We start from the raw sequence: 17,775 nt of genomic DNA, 5'->3' as shown, positions 1-17,775 counted from the left end.
TGTACCCAAAATTGTGGAAAACAATACTTTCGCCGTAATGAAGTTATGAACACGACGAGGCTCAATGCAGCCAACCTGTAGCGACAAATTTTGCGAAGAGGCGAAGTAATTTATTATTCTGTCAAATACAAAAGTAACCTTTTGCAAGCTATTGCGTGCGTATGAAATAAGTATAAAATTATAATTCGGTGAATGGTTATTAAGTGATATAAAGGAATATTTATATAGTATTTATATAGATATAGAGCATAGCGCTGACGAGACAACTCATTACACTAACGGAAGTGAGACTTTCAGATTCAAATCCGCCAAGTTAGAATATAGAGTTGATCAATAAACTCTGGGTTTAAATGTATCGGATATTATTACAATATTAATTACTATGAAACAAAATAATTGATTTACATAAATAGGAATGTTTCAGATGATTTTTAAATATATCACTGAAGAATGGGCTGGATTTAAGATTCGAGTTACCCGCGAATAATTTCGTCAGCTTTTTGTTGTCACTGTAGATTAATCGAATAATTGTAGTTGTTTGTAATTTATTAACGCACATTTGCGAATAATAAATCTGTATAAAGTGTGCCAGATTTGTATATATACGTTTAAGAATATTAAAATATAGGTATGCGTAGTTCTGATTGTCATTTTCAGTACCTTGCATGCCACTTCAGTCGTGTTTAAGAGACGAAGTTACTTACATTCTTTCCAATTCAAAATAAACATATTATCAGTGTTTGGATTTCATCTTTTTACGATGTATGGCTATATTTTTACTTATTTTACACGTAGTTAAACTTTCAGTAAGAGATCAATTAACAATTCTTACTAGAATTGTTAAGGGTAAAGGTACCAGTATCAGTAGTTGACAACTTTTCAGAAAAACGTGAAAAATAAGGTTTTTAGAAGTGCAACTATCTCTTTTCAACAGCACGCCGCGGCTCTTAATACCCACAGTTCGCCACTTCTAAAAACCATATTTTTCACGTTTTTCTGAAAAGTTGTCAACCACCTGATACATGGTCAACTACTGGTACCTTTACCCTATATACTATCAACATTTCCAGACCACAAATTTGTTGTTACATTTTACCTTATCTGACAACAGGAATCTATTGCATTGAATTGTTTTTCAGATTTGTAGACAATGGCGCATCAGTGCAGTTGCGGCGATGTGCACAATGAAACGGAATTGGGTATACAGTATAATTTGTACGGGAAGGTCGATACGCAAAATGTAGAATGTTTAAACGAATGCGAAGAAGGTAGCGGGGCTACTGTGTTTAAACCATGGGAAGACAGATTAGATAGGAACAAGGTAGTTATAATGTCTACGTACCCGAGTTTTATATATAATTACGACACATGTTATAATCAATGTTTTCTCTCGTAGTATGTGGAAAGTGATGTGGACAACGAACTTCTATTTAACATCCCGTACGTTTCTTTAATTTAATGTGTTTTTCATACTCGAAATGGATAAATATAATTTTCACTTCCCCTTAGTTTTACAGGAAATGTGAAATTAAAAGGTCTTATTGTTATCGGAGGCGAAGATGAGTTTCATCCGCGAAAAGTAAAATTGTGAGTAAATCTGAATTTTAACCATAGAATTTATAAAGTGCAATTGTGTATGTGAAAATGTAAAATATTCTTTGTACGTCATAAAATATCTCATGCATAGGTATAAGAATCGCCCACGCATGACATTCGACGATGTAGCCACGCAGCCAGACCAAGAATTCGAGCTATGCATGGATACACACGGAGTGCACGAATATCCTCTGAAGTATGTGTATTAGGGTGGCTCTTATTTACCCTTGGTAAAAATTTTTTTCAACATTTTCTTCGGAGCACCCTCCAGAATAGTTCCAAATAATTAAAAAAAAATCTGTGTAAAGTTTGAGCTCGATCGGATAACGGGAAAGGGTGCTCCTGGGCCCTTAAACATTTAAATAATTATTTAACAGCTCGCGAAGTCGATTTTGTATAATATCCTCCAAGTTATTGATTAAATAAAAAAGTATGTCAAACAAAAGTTGTAGATCCGGAGAAGGAGCATCTTTTATGTTCTATTACTTTTTCTCGTGCAACAAACGGTTTTCGAAAAAAGTCCGATCTACAAGTTTTGTATGACATATTTTTTTATTTAATCAATAACTTGGAAGATATTATACAAAATCGACTTCGCGAGCTGTTAAATAATGATTTAAATGTTTAAGGGCCTAGGGGCACCCTTTCCCGTTATCCGATCGAGCTCAAACTTTACACGGATTTTTTTTATTAATTATTTGCAACTATTCTGGAGGATGCCCCGAAGAAAATTCAAAAGTCGAAAATAAGAGCCATCGTAATGTGTATTCTATTGTATTACCAGCGAATTGAACGAAAGGATAATGATAAAAAGATGAATGTTTAATTAATATTTACAGGGTGGTAAAGTTTTCCTCCACGTATCACTTAAGTTTACATTTTGTTGGTACCGAAGGAACGGACAAGATAAAAGTTTATTACATTGGATTGAAAGGAGAATGGTCTGCCGGTCACCAGCATGGTGTCACAATATGCGCTTATGAATCACGACCACAGGTAACTGATCATCCCCGAGATCGTGCAGATATTACTAGATCTATTAGTTGATTTTATCCTAATAAACTAATAGAAGATCCATTCTGTGTCATGAAGTGAAATAACTCAGAAAAGAAATAATAAATATTTACGTATAAATGAGCAACGTATCCTGTTTATACTCCTAAAAAGTATGCAGCACGTGCAACGTAGATTCTATATACAAAAGTAGTTTAAAGTAGCTAGTTTGGTACAATATTCGTTAGCATATTTGTTAATTAAGTTTTCGTGGATATTAGGACGGAGCGGTACCATATAGGCGAAAATTTAAATTTGAATTTTCAGTTGGCCCGGGTGCGGGATAGTTATCTTTTGATTAACCAAACACTACTGTAAAAAAAAATTTGGAAAAATATTCATTTCTGCAGGTTCCTTTTTCTCTTAAAAATGTAAAAATTCACAATGTGAATCTTATTTTTTACATTTTTAGGAAAAAAAGGAACCTACAGATGTGAATATTTTTCCAAAAATGTTCCAAAATATCTCTTTCATTCAGTTGCATCGATCGTCCGACAATTTTTCGTATTCCAGTATTTATAATGAAACGAGGAGCATCGAAAGCTGAGTTCCCAGCTGTTTTTTTAAATACCGCAGTGGGGCTCGTTTGACCAAAACGATTTTCTCTGATTTTCTCTGATTAATATAATAAGCGTAGCGTGTCGTGTTTCACGGTACACGCAATTTCTTATTGTGCATATCGAGCTTTCTGTATCACCCAAACAACGTGCTCCTCGGCATCCCCCTTCTCTTCTTCGTTCTTCCCTTCCACTATGAGCAGCAACTTGACGCGGGCACTCTGTATCGCGGATAACGATGTTCACTAAGTCTCGCAATTGCAACTCATGGCACACGCGGCTGTCCGCTCCTCCGCCGAGACAAATAAGCAAGAGAAAAAAAGTGCCAGCGAAAATGCCGCCTGTGAATCAATGGACCACCCTCTGGTATCTGATCAAACGCAACCCTTACCACCGGACGGGGGATGGGGCTGGTTCGTCGTCCTTGCATCCTTCCTAATTCACGTAATTAGTACGTAGCTCTCTTATCCTCGTCTCATTATTCTTTCATAATTGGGGGCACTTGGTTGCCAGCAGCAACTCATCGAATAGTCCTCCAATTATAAATTAAATTCTCTAAAGCTCGTACGATTTAAAGACAGCGTTCATTCAAATTTAAATTTCTTATCGTGCACACTCTTACAGATTTAATTCCTTTTCTTTCATAATTCTTCATATTACTTTCGTTCCGTAAAAAAAGAATAATACAGCCGTTGATTTTAATTGTAAATTGCCGTGGTATTTGTAGATCAATCGATTCGTGTGCGATTTGTAACGTGTAATTTACTTTATGCTAGTCTCTTTTTTTAAAATCTATAAGTCATATTATCACCGCGATATTGTTACCATTTCGACATTGTTATTCGTTTCGTTATGCAACGCCATATCGTGGGCCGTTAAAAAGTATTCATCCATAAATGTCACACAGATTCTGTGCCCGGTATAGACGCTGCAGCAAAAAATAGTTTAATCGCTCAAGGGAACGCACTGAAACTTCCTTATATCGCAAACTTGAGTCACGATTCGGGCATTAGTAACGCATTCCAGTTCATCTGATAACTATGCTCCAAACAAAAAATCTTATTGTCTAACAACTCCGAAATAGTGACACACAGTAGTGTTCGATAAATCAAAAGTGGTATCGATTTTATTAAAGTGCTCGAACAGGAGCAGCGTATCAGCTGTGCATCGTCCAGTTGTTTCGTTTAAACAATGCGCGATTGAGTCGACCAAAGTCTTCCGGTATTTGAACTTTCTATCGGATGAGGAAAAGGGGGATACTCGAGATCGCCGGCGTGCTTTCCTTGAAAGTAGGGGGACACGCGTTCTACATTGCCCGAGAATAACCCGGCGATCGACTTTCCGTTCCAAAAACCAGAATGTAACCGGCCACGGGAATCATGGAACGTGTCCCCTCGCCGAAAAAAAAGTAATAAAGGAGAGATAAAATACTTATCAACGTGCAATCGTTCGATGAACAAGGACAAGCTCTGCGCGCACGTTTGCGCGTGCGCCAGCACGTGCTTCCGCACACGTTGTTTTGGGTAGAATTTCCTCCCTCCCTGTTCTTTGACCTTTACGCAACTCGACTTACATGCGTCAAAATACAGCCACATTGTTGGCAATAATTATTGTTACCTCGTCAGCATACGCAGCGACAAGATTCTCCAGAAATAGCCACGTTCGATCGCTGCGCTTAATTCCAGCGAGCCTGTTATCATTCGCAGAATCGGCGAAATGCTTTCGACCGGTTCAGTCTCGTTTAACCAAGCAATTACTCGTACGAAACAGGAGCAGGAACCTTGACCTTACGCAACTTTATCTACGTTTCTTTCCCGTCTCTTATCTGTGAAATTAAAATAAATTTATCTCGCCGCTTCGAACGTGATCTCAAACGTGCACGATTGACGATGTAGCTGCAATTGGCATCTCGTCGAGCGTGCACGTGAGAATAATATATTTCCGTTATGTCCTTGTCGATATTCTCCCAACCTCCAATCCTGATTTTAAGCTGCTATTAGATGGTGAACGAGCTGACTATGATAATGGCCGTATCGGCGTTGAAGAAATTAGGGTAACAGGGTTATCGATAACAACGCGAGTGTGATAGGAGGAGCAGGATGATCCTCTACGAAATTGCTTCACTACGAGAAAGCTATATATATATATATACTATATATACATATATATAATATATATATGGTGCTATGTATAAGCGAACTGAATAAGCGAATTTGACGCAAAAAAGACAAAGTCCCTGGTCGAGTCATCACGCCATTACTCGGTTATTACACTTTGCCTGCGCGTTACCATATGCATGGAAATGCACGTGTAGCGTGAAAGTTTTGATTACGCGTGACAGTAGCCTCGTGATATATAAAATCGGGCTACGGTACCAGAAGCGTACTTTGTACCGTTCGCAAGCTGCTTTTTTAATACAATAAGTAAATGATACTCCCTGAGGGTTTGGTCCTTATCATTCGTAGAATCAAATGAAACTGACAATAAGAACAGACTTCATTTTCAATTTAACTTGAAAAACTGTTCCGCGCTTCGTGCAATAGTTTACAGTTTATGATGATTATTCTTGGAATTGCTAGAGGTCAAAGAAACCAAGCGCGATTTTATCGGAAGAAGCACAATGAACTTGCGCCGTAGGATAGAGATATCGCATAGGCAGTGAGGAAATGCGTGACGCACTGCTGGAACTTGTAGTAATCAATTACATTAGAGTCTCGCAATTCACATAACTTTTATCGTTGATTCTTATAATAAATTGATTTACCGTGCAACCTCTTCTTCTGCCTCCCCCACCTCGTCGCCCCCTCCCGCTCCATTTTTAAATCCAACATCAGTTCCTTAAACCCGCGAATCTTTGAAACCTATTGCGAAAGCATCCCACAAATAAAATTTACCCTGCTTCTGTAATCACTGCGCCAGGCGATTGCCAAGGATGCACCGATACATGTACATCCATGGCTCCACTGTTATCTATGCTTGAATTATTTTAACCCTGGAACGTGATGTATTACATTGTCAGAAACACCTCGTTCACAAACAGCTTAACTAAACAATGTCGAGTCAAAATCTAGCAATCCCCTGAACAATACAAACAAGGAAGTTACGTGCGATCCTCGGCGTGTCATTCGTAGGAATTACAACCAGGAAGCATTTCCACTTGTTTCTGTCCCTGTCAGTCAATGTGGAAGTAGGTACATTGCATTGATACTTGGTTTCTTCTTGTAGCGGATGGCGTGACGTATTCCTTCGGCCTCTTTTACTTAGAACTTCTCTACTACTTCGAAGACGGGAAGGGCGCAACTGCATGGATCGCATCGATCTTAGTAGGAGTCACCTTGTGCTCAGGTAAATCTTCCGTTCGCCATGGGTGTCTTCAGGTTGTTGAGAATCCAATGCAACGATTTCGTTACAGGTCCGATATCGGGCTGGTTTGTTGACAAATATGGATGTCGAATAGTAACTGTCGCTGGCTCTATATTGGCCAGTTTGTGTCTGCTGTGCAGCATGTGGGCCCGAAACATCGTGACTCTCTACTTCACGATCGGCATTGGAACAGGTGAAGTGAGAAGAAAACAGCCACTTTCCTTATGCGTACAGGGCGTAGGAATGGGTATACATTTACGGTGTAACAATTGCTGTACAGGTTTCGGCTTTGGTTTGATCTATTTGCCTGCCATCGTAAGCGTGACCAGTTACTTTGAGAAATACCGTTCCCTTGCAACGGGGATCGCTGTATGCGGCTCTGGCTTGGGCACCCTGGTCTTCGCCCCCTGCCTAGAGTACCTTATAGCAACCTACGGATGGCGAGGATCGATTATGCTCTGTTCTGGGATCGTGTTGAATTGCATCGTCCTTGGATTGTTCTTCAGGCCCATCGAGTCGCGCAACCAGCGAAAGAAAAGCTCTCCAGAGGTACAGGATTCTTGTATGTATAATTGAAAGAAACATAATAATTGTAGAGTACGTTGTGTGTTTGATTAGAATACTTTATATACTTAAAATCTTGGGGAGCATAGTATCACCTTTTATGCAGTGGCAAATTTGTAGAGGCCCTCGCAGAGTACCACAAGGAGAACTGTGGAAGAAGGCGCAGTAACGCGCGCGGTTACTTTTCAAAAAGAGAAAAACAGCGTTCGTGTAACATCTGCCCGTAGCCAGCCTGTTTTAAATTCCAAAAATATGCTACACCAAAGCAGCTTGGAGGATATCCACAAAGAGATGTTTGTATTATTTTCTAAGTATTTCTTAAGACCTGGATATTTGCTGATAAAGATTCGATTACAGACCAAATGTAGGACAAAAACATAATGACGGAGTGGTTTATATTTCCGAGCCTGTAATAAGTTTGCCTGTTAAGGCAGAGTACGCAGAGACAGTTAACAAGGAGTTAAAAGTCTCTCCGAAACAGAAGATAGGTAGCCCTCGAAAGATATTAGACATATCTATCTTAAAGGATCCAGTATTTATTCTATTTACCCTCTCCAACTTCTGCACCAGTATTGGATTTTATGTACCATATGTATACGTATTGGTACGTACGCGTATTGCATCATTATTAAAACAAAAGAAAAGTTGTTTTATTAAATACTCTAATCGTAACGTTTGTATTTCTGACGATTTTAATTACATGTTTCTAAAAATCTTATACTTCGAAGCTTCGTATTGTTATTCAAAAGTATACGATAATATTTTAATAGCGACATTAAAGGTCGATAGTAATCAAAATTCTGATTTTTACATAGCCTCAAGCTGAGGAACAGGGGATTAATAAAAAGGATGCAAGTTACCTTCTTGCAGTAATTGGAATTGCTAATACTATCGGCCGTATAATTTTAGGATATATATCGGATAAACCGTGGGTTAATCGGTTATTAGTATACAACTTATGCCTCACAATATGTGGTATTTGTAAGTATTGTTTGTAACTTTTTAATAATTGGAAACCTCAGGTATTTAAAAGTAATTAGATAATTTTTACCTCCTTCTCTCTTTTACAGCTACGATTCTTAGTATATTGTGCACAACTTTCACAACATTCGCATTATTCTCTTCCGTATTTGGATTCACATCTGGCGCTTACGTTGGCCTCACATCTGTAATTTTAGTGGACTTGTTGGGTATGAACCGTCTTACAAATGCCTTTGGACTGCTTTTATTGTTTCAAGGCTTCGCATCTCTTTTAGGACCACCCATTGCAGGTATTATTTAGAATTCTACAGCAATATCAACTTTGCACCTTTTGATCTCCCAGAAATTCATTGTTTCTATTTTCAAGGGTGGCTGTACGATGCACTCGAGACTTATAATCCTGGATTCTTTACTGCTGGTGGTATGATCACTCTTAGTGGATTAATACTATTTTTTATACCCCTTGTGCAACGAAAAATACAGGAAAATGTGAATAATCAAGTAGTGAAAACTGCAATAAACAATGAACCTGCTTAAAATAATTCTTTATTGTAATATGAACTAGTCATTCTTTACGATAAAACAGTATATATTAAGATTTACTATACGTTTCTAGCCGATATTTCAGGTTTCCTACAGATTATTTTTTATTGCATAATTATCTTGTGCCCAGGTTTTTAAATACTTACAAACGTCGTAAATAAGGTTTAGATAAATGGCAAGTTCCAATCCAAATGCCGACATTATTGTTACTTAAACCGTATTGCGTCTTCACTGATTCGTTAAATTAGTCCCATTTCTAATCAACTCGCTCGTAAGTTTCTCTACGGTATAAATACAACAACAATTTGGAATAAAATCGTGTACTAAATAACTCGTTTCATTAATAAAAAAATTTATACCCTTTTATTTGATACATTTTGAAGCGCACGTGTTACATCCGTAGTTGCGTACTCCTTTATGAAAAGATGTAGCCTATCCGCTGTTTGAGGTGATATACTTATATCAGCCTTCGCTAACTGGATTATTATCTAAAGTAACAATACAAATTTGCGAATGATTTGTTTTTCTTTTTATAGTAAATCATAAGTATATAAATAGCTTAATGTTATACCTTCACTAAGTATGTTTTATGTTCTGGGCAATTAGCCATAAAATCAATTAATTGCCTGTCCATAGGTACCAAAACTGCTGTTCTATATGTTTCAGCGTTGAAGCTCGTTTCTAAATCTGTTCTTGGGTTTGTTGCTAACTTACTGCTGATAGCTACGAAGCTAACTGCGTCATTGCTCATAATTAAAGCACTTCTAAGATCATGTTGAATTACTTTGTATGAATAATAACCTCCATAAGAATGCACTATAGGAAACGAACATTAATTAATGAATGAATGGCTGTATGTGCATTACATACGTAATATCAATGCTTATATCATTTACTATAATATAAAGCGTTCTTCGTTCTGTTTTTCTTTAAATATGATAATACATAAGCATTATTGATCGTTGTTTCGCAAATTCCAGACCCCATCAATACTCTCCTCAGATCGAATATTTTCCCGAAGGAAAATGGCAAAACGTAATCAGTAACTGTGTCGATGCAAGGTGTCGTATTAAAGTCACTCCTCATAATGCTAAGGATCTCCAGAATGCCTGAAAATAAAAAGAACATATTATTACTCGTAATACATGTAAGAATTAATTGCATTCTTAATTCTAAAAGATTTTCAATATAATATTTCTGTGCAACATGCATACCTTTGAAATCGTAAGCATTTGCTTTTTTAAGTAAAAGCGGCCAAAAGTAGTGTGGCTTTATCGAATAACGAAGTTTACAGGCTCTGAGCAAAGGAAGACATAGGGCATCGTCATCCTTAAGGAACGAGTAATAAACCGCTGATAACAAGGGGTTTGTATGCATTTGTCTTTTTTCAATGATGCTACAAGTATAAATAATTTTATCTACGTTCTGGAATAATATATGTTATTTAGAATTAATCGTATACACTCCTCCCATTAATTAAAGGATTACCTCTAGCAACCCAAAAAATAGGGGTAAGTTCACATGGTCGTAACTCCGGTAAAAATAGTCGTATCGATATTTTGAAAATATGGTTTGAAAGCGTGGAATCCCTATTTTCAGCTATTTTTTCTCCGGATATTAGCTGTATTGGTTTTCGACAAAGTTATATAAAGAGCACTTGGTCAATTTTAAAAAATTTCTTAAACTTGCGATAGTTCCACGGGGAGTATGAAATTTTGTACACAAATTCTATTGACATCAGTCGAAAGCGGCTACTTTCCTGTGTAAAAAGAGAATAATAAATTTCTTGTGCGATTTTTTTTGACCGAGTTATTCAACTTTGAAGCAAAAACGATGATTCCTTCGCCTGCTGGAAGCAAATAAAGTTAAAAAAACGGTTTTTGCTTCAAAGTTGAATAACTCGGCCAAAAAAAATCGCACAAGAAATTTATTATTCTCTTTTTACACAGGAAAGTAGCCGCTTTCGACTGATGTCAATAGAATTTGTGTACAAAATTTCATACTCCCCGTGGAATTATCGCAAGTTTAAGAAATTTTTTAAAATTGACCAAGTGCTCTTTATATAACTTTGTCGAAAACCAATACAGCTAAAATCCGGAGAAAAAAAAAACAGCTGAAAGTAGGGATTCCACGCTTTCAAACCATATTTTCAAAATATCGATACGACTATTTTTACCGGAGTTACGACCATGTGAACTTGCCCCTATTTTTCGGGTTCCTAGAGGTAATCCTTTAATTAATGGGAGGAGTGTATAAAGAGCGTAGAAAATATGTTCATCTTTTCTTACCGTACTGCAATAAACCAGGTTTTCTAACACTAGCGGTACAATTTTCCCAGGCCTAATATGTGAAAGTATATTTACAACTGTATCTACTTGATTTATGTATAGTAATTTCAATAGTAGTCGGATTTCATCGCTAGAAAGCACTGACGATTTCTTTATATATCGGTACATCTGAAACCAGAAATGGCCGTTATATTATTAAATATTTATGCGTGCATCAAACCGTTGTACTATAAAGATTTCACAAATTCTCACAGTATCAATGTGTTGCGTATAATTATTCGCAGCTAATGTATAAATCACATTGAAGATATTCTCATTCGAAAGGTGTATATTGCTTGATTTACAAGTGTAAATTTGTTCCTTGATTCCATCGATGTTATTTTTTTTAGCATAGGCGCACATGACAGCGGTGAACGTCTCGGCGTTAGGTTTAATTTTAGACTCTATTATGTTCAGTAGAATCTTGGATATACTCTTCAAATCACTGAAAAGTATATAAACTGAAACAGTCTATGTTTAAGGAACTATAAACGCTAAAATGTAACATACGATGTTGAATGTATGGTGTACAGGGTAAATGTGCCTTATTTCGGCCCCTATCCAATAGTCAGCCTTTTCGGAGATAAATTGCTTAGAAATATGAAATTAGGAATAAAATCTTATATATTTAAATGAAACAATGTTCAGTATACTCTCTCCTTCGAATGTGGGAAGTTTCATGCCTTTAGCGGTAAAAATATGAACTGCAGAAAGCTTTATTGTGTTGGCGATTGAATGGTTGACGACTGGTGAGTCAATTTCAATTAATTTAGTACTATCGGCGACACTTGGAAATAGCGTGTACTAACACTAATACGAAGTTTTTTATGTTCAAATTTTGAATACGCGATTAATAACCAGGAGTTGAAACGGTTCCGAGAATAACTGTTTCAAACTGTTAAATAATTAGAATTTTCAGGAAAAAGAAATTTTTAAATTTTGAGTACACACATCATGAATTTTGAACCACGTAACATTCTGACGATTAACAACAACTATACTATAGGGTGGCAGATACATATATAAGCTGATAGAAGAACCTGGCTGACTACTGGCATATGTAAGGCTGGAGTTAAGATTTTACTGGCTGACTATTGGCGAAAAGGACGTTTCTGGGTATTTTAGATATTTTAAATTAAAATCGTTATACTATTAAAAAAATCATCCACGCATTTGAAAAATAGATACTTTAAAGAATTTAACTGTGAATAACGCATTTAAAAAATAGTATATTAATAATTACAACGCGTAACATGAATTTCCGCTTTCCCTTAAATGGCAGACTATTGGCACAGTTACCCTACTCAAGTAATGAGTACAAAATTCTATAACGTTCATTCACTTAATTGCATATACTTACTGCAGTTGAGAATATCCCACTATCAAGGAGTTATAAATATCTATACTGGTAGGAAAATTTAGTTGCTTCAACTGTTTCGCAAGTTCCAATGCCTCGAGGACATTTCCTTTTTCACAGTAGTACTGAATGCATCTTCGATACGTAACATCATCTGGACAAATTCGTTTACTCTTCATTTCCGTTAACAGCTCGATTGGTGAGAAGTCACGATCATTTTTTAAATATAATTGTAATAATGCATTGTAGTGAGATGAATCCATTGGGACATCTGCAAAATTACAACTACAGATATACTTTCTTATCATATATATATATATATCATACGAAATGTAAAAACCATGATTACTAAATAGAGTAAAGTGACCAGACATCCCGCATTGTGCGGGACAATCCCGCATTCGAGCCCTTTGTTTTGCATTGAAAAGTGTCCCGCAAAGTGTCCCGGATTGGACATGAAACCTTTTAGATTTTCGCAGTGGCATAAAGTTACTGTTTCCTCTACTTTTTTGTTGTGAAAAAAGAAATATTCTTAATTTCGTTTCAATGTATTATAATCACAAGTATGTATTTTTAAATATATTGTAAATGCTTTCATAAACTATGGAAAAGATCTCCTCACGGATCTGTTAACCCTTTTTTTCTTTTGCTTGCTTGCTTGCTTGCCCCGCATTGGAGCAAAAAATATCTGCTCACTTTAAAATAGAGATATATTATTAAATTCATACTGCACACAGATAAATGACTCCATAAATATTCCCCAAGCTTAAGTCTCTCTAATGGTAAACAATCCATCACATTATTGCACCAAAGAAGTAACAAAACCGCTTGAAATTTGTGTATGTCATCTGAAATAAAATCAATCGTTTTAAAGTTTTTAAAAAAAAAGCAAATAAAAGTAAATACAAAAGTATGCATAATAAAGAAAAATGTAATTTGCACATTTACCTGCAGAGTTAATGTTGCATAGAACATTTTCAATTTCACTTTTCTTTATCCATCCATGTGCCAGCATGTTCCTGTCTATGGTTTTCATTTTCGTAAATAATTTTAACCTGCCTTCCGTACGTTCCTCGATATTTGGCGTTACTAACATATTTCTAGTAAAATCATATTTTTTGTCAACCACGTGAACGAAACTTTGTTTAACATATTATTTGGGGAAAACTAACCTCGTCAAGATGACGAACGAACTGTTATACCATTGAATTACAAACTTTGTTAGTACTTTGTTTTGATTTAGTACCAAGCTACCTGGAAGGTGTCGAAAATGTTTCACGCGTTGCAGTAACGTACTTATCATGATAACTGTGAATGATAATACTACTAAATTTAACCTACAGATTGTGGGAGGACTAACCACGCTAAAGAATAACTTTGTTGTAAGATAGAATCGACGAGTTATACAATTTCATGGAATAAAAGTGTTTTGTATGAATTAACATTCTATCCTTTTGATACTTAAGTATAATTATAATACTTAACGTGAAAATCAGTATCTGAAAACCGACTATACAAACTTTTTTTTAAACCTTTACTGGATAAGTGCATTGCATGCTAAAATAATATTTGTATACGTAGTATTAAGAATGTATGTTAAAAAAGGAATAAAATAGAGGTATAAAATTACAATTCAAATTTATTCGATAAGTTCAATGATACATTACTTTCATAATCGTTAATAAGCAATACCGGTAACTTGTCGATTAGCATGATCATCAAAGATTTCGATGACCTTGAAATATGTGTAGGGGCCATGATTCTAAACAACTTTTTTCCTATACATGTAACCGGCGGTCGGCCTTAGTTTCCGAGATACAGTCTTCCCCGGATTATCGAGAAAGATTCGGGACCGGGGAATTCTTCATAAACCGAGGAAGGGGAAGTAGTTAGCAGCTAATAAACTGAACCTTGTCACGGCCCTCGCTCGAACTGTTTGACAAGAAGACTGAACGACGTAAACCGAGAGTGAGTGAACTAGCGCACCAGCGGGAGACCCTCGGTCTACGGCGAATTGAGTCATTCAGTATTGAATATGAAAATTTTTACATTACTGATTACACCTTGACGAAAATAAATCCAAATACGAAGCAATTCGTTCTATTTTTTATTATGAAAACACGATTAGAATTCCAGTTCCTCGGTTTAACGGAAAAACACGCTTCCGATGATTAACTCACAACATATCTCCTCCAATTATCGAAGTAATTTGCCAATCCTGGTAATACCAAACACGTTCTAAACGTCCAGGCAATTTTTACTGAAGGCTGCATTTAAGCAATCTTCAGCAGACACTTCACAATTTGGTGAAGTCGTTGACATTCTCAATTTACATTCTCTTCTGCAGTATTACATAGTGTGTAACGGCAAGAAGTCACTTTCTATATAGTGTGTGAATTACAACATTTAGTAAACGTAGCGACGTTCATTACAAATGGACCGAATTGCTTTGCGTTCAAACTCATTTTCATCGAGAAACCTTAAAAAATCCATTGGTAATACTTTCATGAACATTTATCAAAAACATGAATATTTTAATTTTCTGTATTGGGTAATTTACCTGGCCCAATGGTTTTATTGGGATCTGACATCCGTCACCATGACATCTGGTGGCGAAAAGTAGAAGCGCTCATTGGGTACACATCAATGCCTGCCTGTTCTCGTGCCGTTGTAAAAAAATTCGGTTGAGCGGAATTTGAATCTACCCAATCACAAATACTTTGCACAGAAAGGAAAATTTTCGCAAAAAACTACATTATCGCATATAGAACACAAGTATCTTGTACCCATATCGACGCCATCTTGGCTAGGCCCCGCCTCCATGTCAGATCCCAATTGCTCTCGGCAGTTAACGGGCGGCCTACCCGGGACTGCAGGCCCTCGGGTAGTTCTTTCCCGATAATCCGGGGGAAAAAGCATTTCAATAATCCGAGGAAGACTGTATTTGTAAATCACACAACGCATTCTACTTTCCAACTTGTCCAGAGTATCAGTATTGGTAGCGAACCGATGTGAGTTTGGGGATGCTAAAAATGAGACTGCAAAAACTTACGTTTTAGAACCAAAGTCAACCTAATATCCAGCAGCGCCGGCGGGATGTTGAGGGAATCCCCCACACGTGCTCCAGAAAGCACCCTCTTTCTAGCGAAAAAATTGTTTTAGTTAAACTCACGTCGGTTCGCTACCATGCTTTACGCGCCCGCAAGCGGGCGCGCGCCCCCCGCCCTAATCTAGCCCCAACCAATACTAATCCCCGGGACAAGTTGGTAAGTGGAATGCGTTGTGTCGGAATGAGTCAACAGAAATACTGTACAGAGAGGCGATCATGGTAAGGTGATTAAAAAAATTTCCCTTCATATCCACGAGGAAAAGTTTACCAAAGTTTTTTGCGCGTATCTTAGAAAGTAGGGCCGACCGCCGGTTACATGCATGGGAAAAAGGTGTTCAGAATCGTGCCCCCTGTAACATATTTCAAGGTCATCGAAATCGGTGATGGTCATGCTAATCGACAAGTTTACCGCAATACTTTTTAAGTTCAGAATGACCGGAAAAGAAGTATTTATTTATGCTTTTGAATGTACATTTTCAGTGTTATATTTACACAAGATTCAAATACATAAGTATGGAATTTGAAATGCGTGACGTTTAAATTCTGTCGGAACCAAATTTCTTTGACAGAATAGTACATTTATTATAAAAAATATGAGAAATACAAAAACACATTACAGAAGCAGTTTTATTAATATCGGAGTTTAAATTTATTGGTTATCGTACGAAACTTTACGAGTTTTTCGTAATATTAAATTTTTTTTTGTCATCCTATTAAACTTTCATCCACGATGTTACTTATTATCTCCAAAAATATATATCCAAAGTAAGTCTTCTACTTATTTCCTACATTTTCGTACAGCCAGAAGTATTCAAAATATTTTAGTATTATATATAAAGCATTCATGCACTGAATGATTAATACATATTTATAGGCACGCAAAAATGTAGAAAATGTGCCGCTACATCAAGTACGCGGATAGTAAACAATAAATAAGAAGCAATTTGAAAGTTACTACTTTGAAATTTATAGCACAAAACAGCATATTCCGCGGCCCTCGCACTTAAATACCTACGTTCAGCTAAGTTATTCGTTCGCGTACCGTATTACATTTATGTTGGACTAACAGATCGCTTTTTTCAATATATTGTTTAAATTGTATTACAGTAAAGTGTCCTAATATGTTAAGTTCGCTAAAATGAAAAGTGCTTGTATTTTGCAGTAAAATAATGTAAAAGATATTTAGCTATATTAACAGTTTCATTTGCTCAATTAACATTAACCATTACAATTACTTTACAAAAACTCTTCGCACCAGTCAGAGAGGCACTTGTAACAATCACTCGATTGCTTCGCATTCGCGGAACACGCGTCTTTCATCCATTCTTGGAACAACTCCCTGTTCTTCTTTAGCACCAAGTATTGCCCGAGTACTACGTACGCCTGTTTATTTCCGATAAGTGTGAAAACAAATGTAAATGAAACTCCATATTCGAATACACCTGCGATATTAAATCTTTTAAACTTCCGCTACGGCAGAAGTATTAATATTTCTTTAAATGTCCCCTACCTTGTCGAAACCAGAGGATTCCAATCTGCGCCCCAAGACCTCTCCAACCCCAGCCAGGTCTGTAACGGGCTTCTCGCCCATCGGCTCTGCGACAAAGTTTTTATGCTTCTGTGATGTGCTAGACATGTTTCTTCTGCAATTGGAAACGATTATTCGTTTATTAATACCTTCGTAAGGACGGTGTCGAGTGAAAACTTAGTAGCGGAATAAAATCGTAAAGTAAACAGAACTAGCTAAGGTTTCTTTCAAAGTAATGGTTTCTATACGCTTTCGCAAAGAATAAAAGAAGTACAATAAAGATACGAATAGATAATGGGCATTTATGGAAACATACATCTATTTACGACGTCTTTCGCACAGGAAATCCAAATTATTGGTACCAGACACTAATTATATATAATTATTATCTCTATCGTGTATCAGGGATTTGTTTAATGATGTAAACACGACATCCGCAATTATCTAATTGTCACTGCAAACCCACAGTACATGTACTCGTTTGATAAAATGTGTATGTTTAAAAAAAAATTGCTCAAACACAACACTATCATAACATCACGTATGGCGGAGATTTATGTGAAATCTATAGAACGGAAAACTTTCGTATAGTCCGATACACGTAATGGGTGATTTCCATGTACCTGAAATAGTTATATTTTTTTATCACCATATCACATTGTATATAGTTACTAAAAGTCATATTCAAATTTATATTAAAATTAACATTTAAATACTGACTGAGAAGATTGTTATTAAACGCGGCAATAAACCCTAAAATATATTTCCAAATTTCGACAGAATTCTCTTATTCATTT

The 17,775-nt window shown here is 36.4% G+C and overlaps 4 protein-coding genes across 12 annotated transcripts; 2 read left to right on the top strand and 2 right to left on the bottom strand.

The window, feature by feature from the left end:
• Positions 1 to 17: 17 nt before the first annotated feature.
• LOC143378909 (PITH domain-containing protein GA19395) lies at positions 18 to 2,733 on the top strand. Of its 5 annotated transcripts, none has more exons than XM_076831026.1 (6): positions 18 to 155; positions 1,140 to 1,321; positions 1,397 to 1,440; positions 1,510 to 1,587; positions 1,688 to 1,792; positions 2,436 to 2,733. In XM_076831026.1, exons 2-6 carry the CDS (start codon positions 1,151 to 1,153, stop codon positions 2,641 to 2,643), a joined length of 606 nt encoding a protein of 201 aa, XP_076687141.1. In that variant the 5' UTR covers positions 18 to 155; positions 1,140 to 1,150; the 3' UTR covers positions 2,644 to 2,733. The 5 variants fall into 5 exon arrangements, with proteins under 5 accessions (XP_076687141.1, XP_076687142.1, XP_076687139.1 ...); XM_076831027.1 differs by having other exon boundaries at positions 43 to 170; XM_076831024.1 differs by lacking the exon at positions 18 to 155 and adding an exon at positions 239 to 628.
• A 705-nt stretch (positions 2,734 to 3,438) lies between these two features.
• LOC143378887 (monocarboxylate transporter 5-like) lies at positions 3,439 to 8,656 on the top strand. Of its 3 annotated transcripts, XM_076830982.1 has the most exons (10): positions 3,439 to 3,657; positions 6,432 to 6,551; positions 6,619 to 6,762; positions 6,850 to 7,118; positions 7,254 to 7,426; positions 7,491 to 7,542; positions 7,594 to 7,737; positions 7,949 to 8,114; positions 8,204 to 8,404; positions 8,482 to 8,656. In XM_076830982.1, the coding sequence occupies exons 1-10, from the start codon at positions 3,474 to 3,476 to the stop codon at positions 8,649 to 8,651; spliced, it is 1,623 nt and encodes a 540-aa protein (XP_076687097.1). In that variant the 5' UTR covers positions 3,439 to 3,473; the 3' UTR covers positions 8,652 to 8,656. The 3 variants fall into 3 exon arrangements, with proteins under 3 accessions (XP_076687097.1, XP_076687096.1, XP_076687098.1); XM_076830981.1 differs by having other exon boundaries at positions 7,491 to 7,737; XM_076830983.1 differs by lacking the exon at positions 7,491 to 7,542 and having other exon boundaries at positions 7,254 to 7,430; positions 7,591 to 7,737.
• Bsf (bicoid stability factor) lies at positions 8,120 to 13,796 on the bottom strand. Of its 2 annotated transcripts, XR_013088380.1 has the most exons (12): positions 13,514 to 13,796; positions 13,290 to 13,441; positions 13,070 to 13,189; positions 12,345 to 12,612; positions 11,198 to 11,429; positions 10,946 to 11,113; positions 9,872 to 10,082; positions 9,554 to 9,766; positions 9,229 to 9,473; positions 9,017 to 9,145; positions 8,804 to 8,938; positions 8,120 to 8,625 (listed from the first exon to the last, which is right to left on the bottom strand). XR_013088380.1 is itself a non-coding variant. In XM_076830972.1 (11 exons), exons 1-11 carry the CDS (start codon positions 13,642 to 13,644, stop codon positions 8,918 to 8,920), a joined length of 1,890 nt encoding a protein of 629 aa, XP_076687087.1. In that variant the 5' UTR covers positions 13,645 to 13,796; the 3' UTR covers positions 8,644 to 8,917. The 2 variants fall into 2 exon arrangements, 1 of the variants encoding a protein (XP_076687087.1); XM_076830972.1 differs by lacking the exon at positions 8,120 to 8,625 and having other exon boundaries at positions 8,644 to 8,938.
• Positions 13,797 to 16,610: 2,814 nt separating this feature from the next.
• On the bottom strand, positions 16,611 to 17,542 carry Baf (barrier to autointegration factor). Of its 2 annotated transcripts, none has more exons than XM_076831031.1 (3): positions 17,295 to 17,542; positions 16,961 to 17,090; positions 16,611 to 16,833 (listed from the first exon to the last, which is right to left on the bottom strand). In XM_076831031.1, exons 2-3 carry the CDS (start codon positions 17,084 to 17,086, stop codon positions 16,687 to 16,689), a joined length of 273 nt encoding a protein of 90 aa, XP_076687146.1. In that variant the 5' UTR covers positions 17,087 to 17,090; positions 17,295 to 17,542; the 3' UTR covers positions 16,611 to 16,686. The 2 variants fall into 2 exon arrangements, with proteins under 2 accessions (XP_076687146.1, XP_076687145.1); XM_076831030.1 differs by having other exon boundaries at positions 16,961 to 17,093; positions 17,295 to 17,539.
• Between the last annotated feature and the right edge of the window lie 233 nt (positions 17,543 to 17,775).

This window comes from Andrena cerasifolii, chromosome 2 (assembly GCF_050908995.1).
Source record: "Andrena cerasifolii isolate SP2316 chromosome 2, iyAndCera1_principal, whole genome shotgun sequence".
Lineage (NCBI taxonomy): Eukaryota > Metazoa > Arthropoda > Insecta > Hymenoptera > Andrenidae > Andrena > Andrena cerasifolii.
This window is presented reverse-complemented; position numbering and strand designations above follow the sequence as displayed.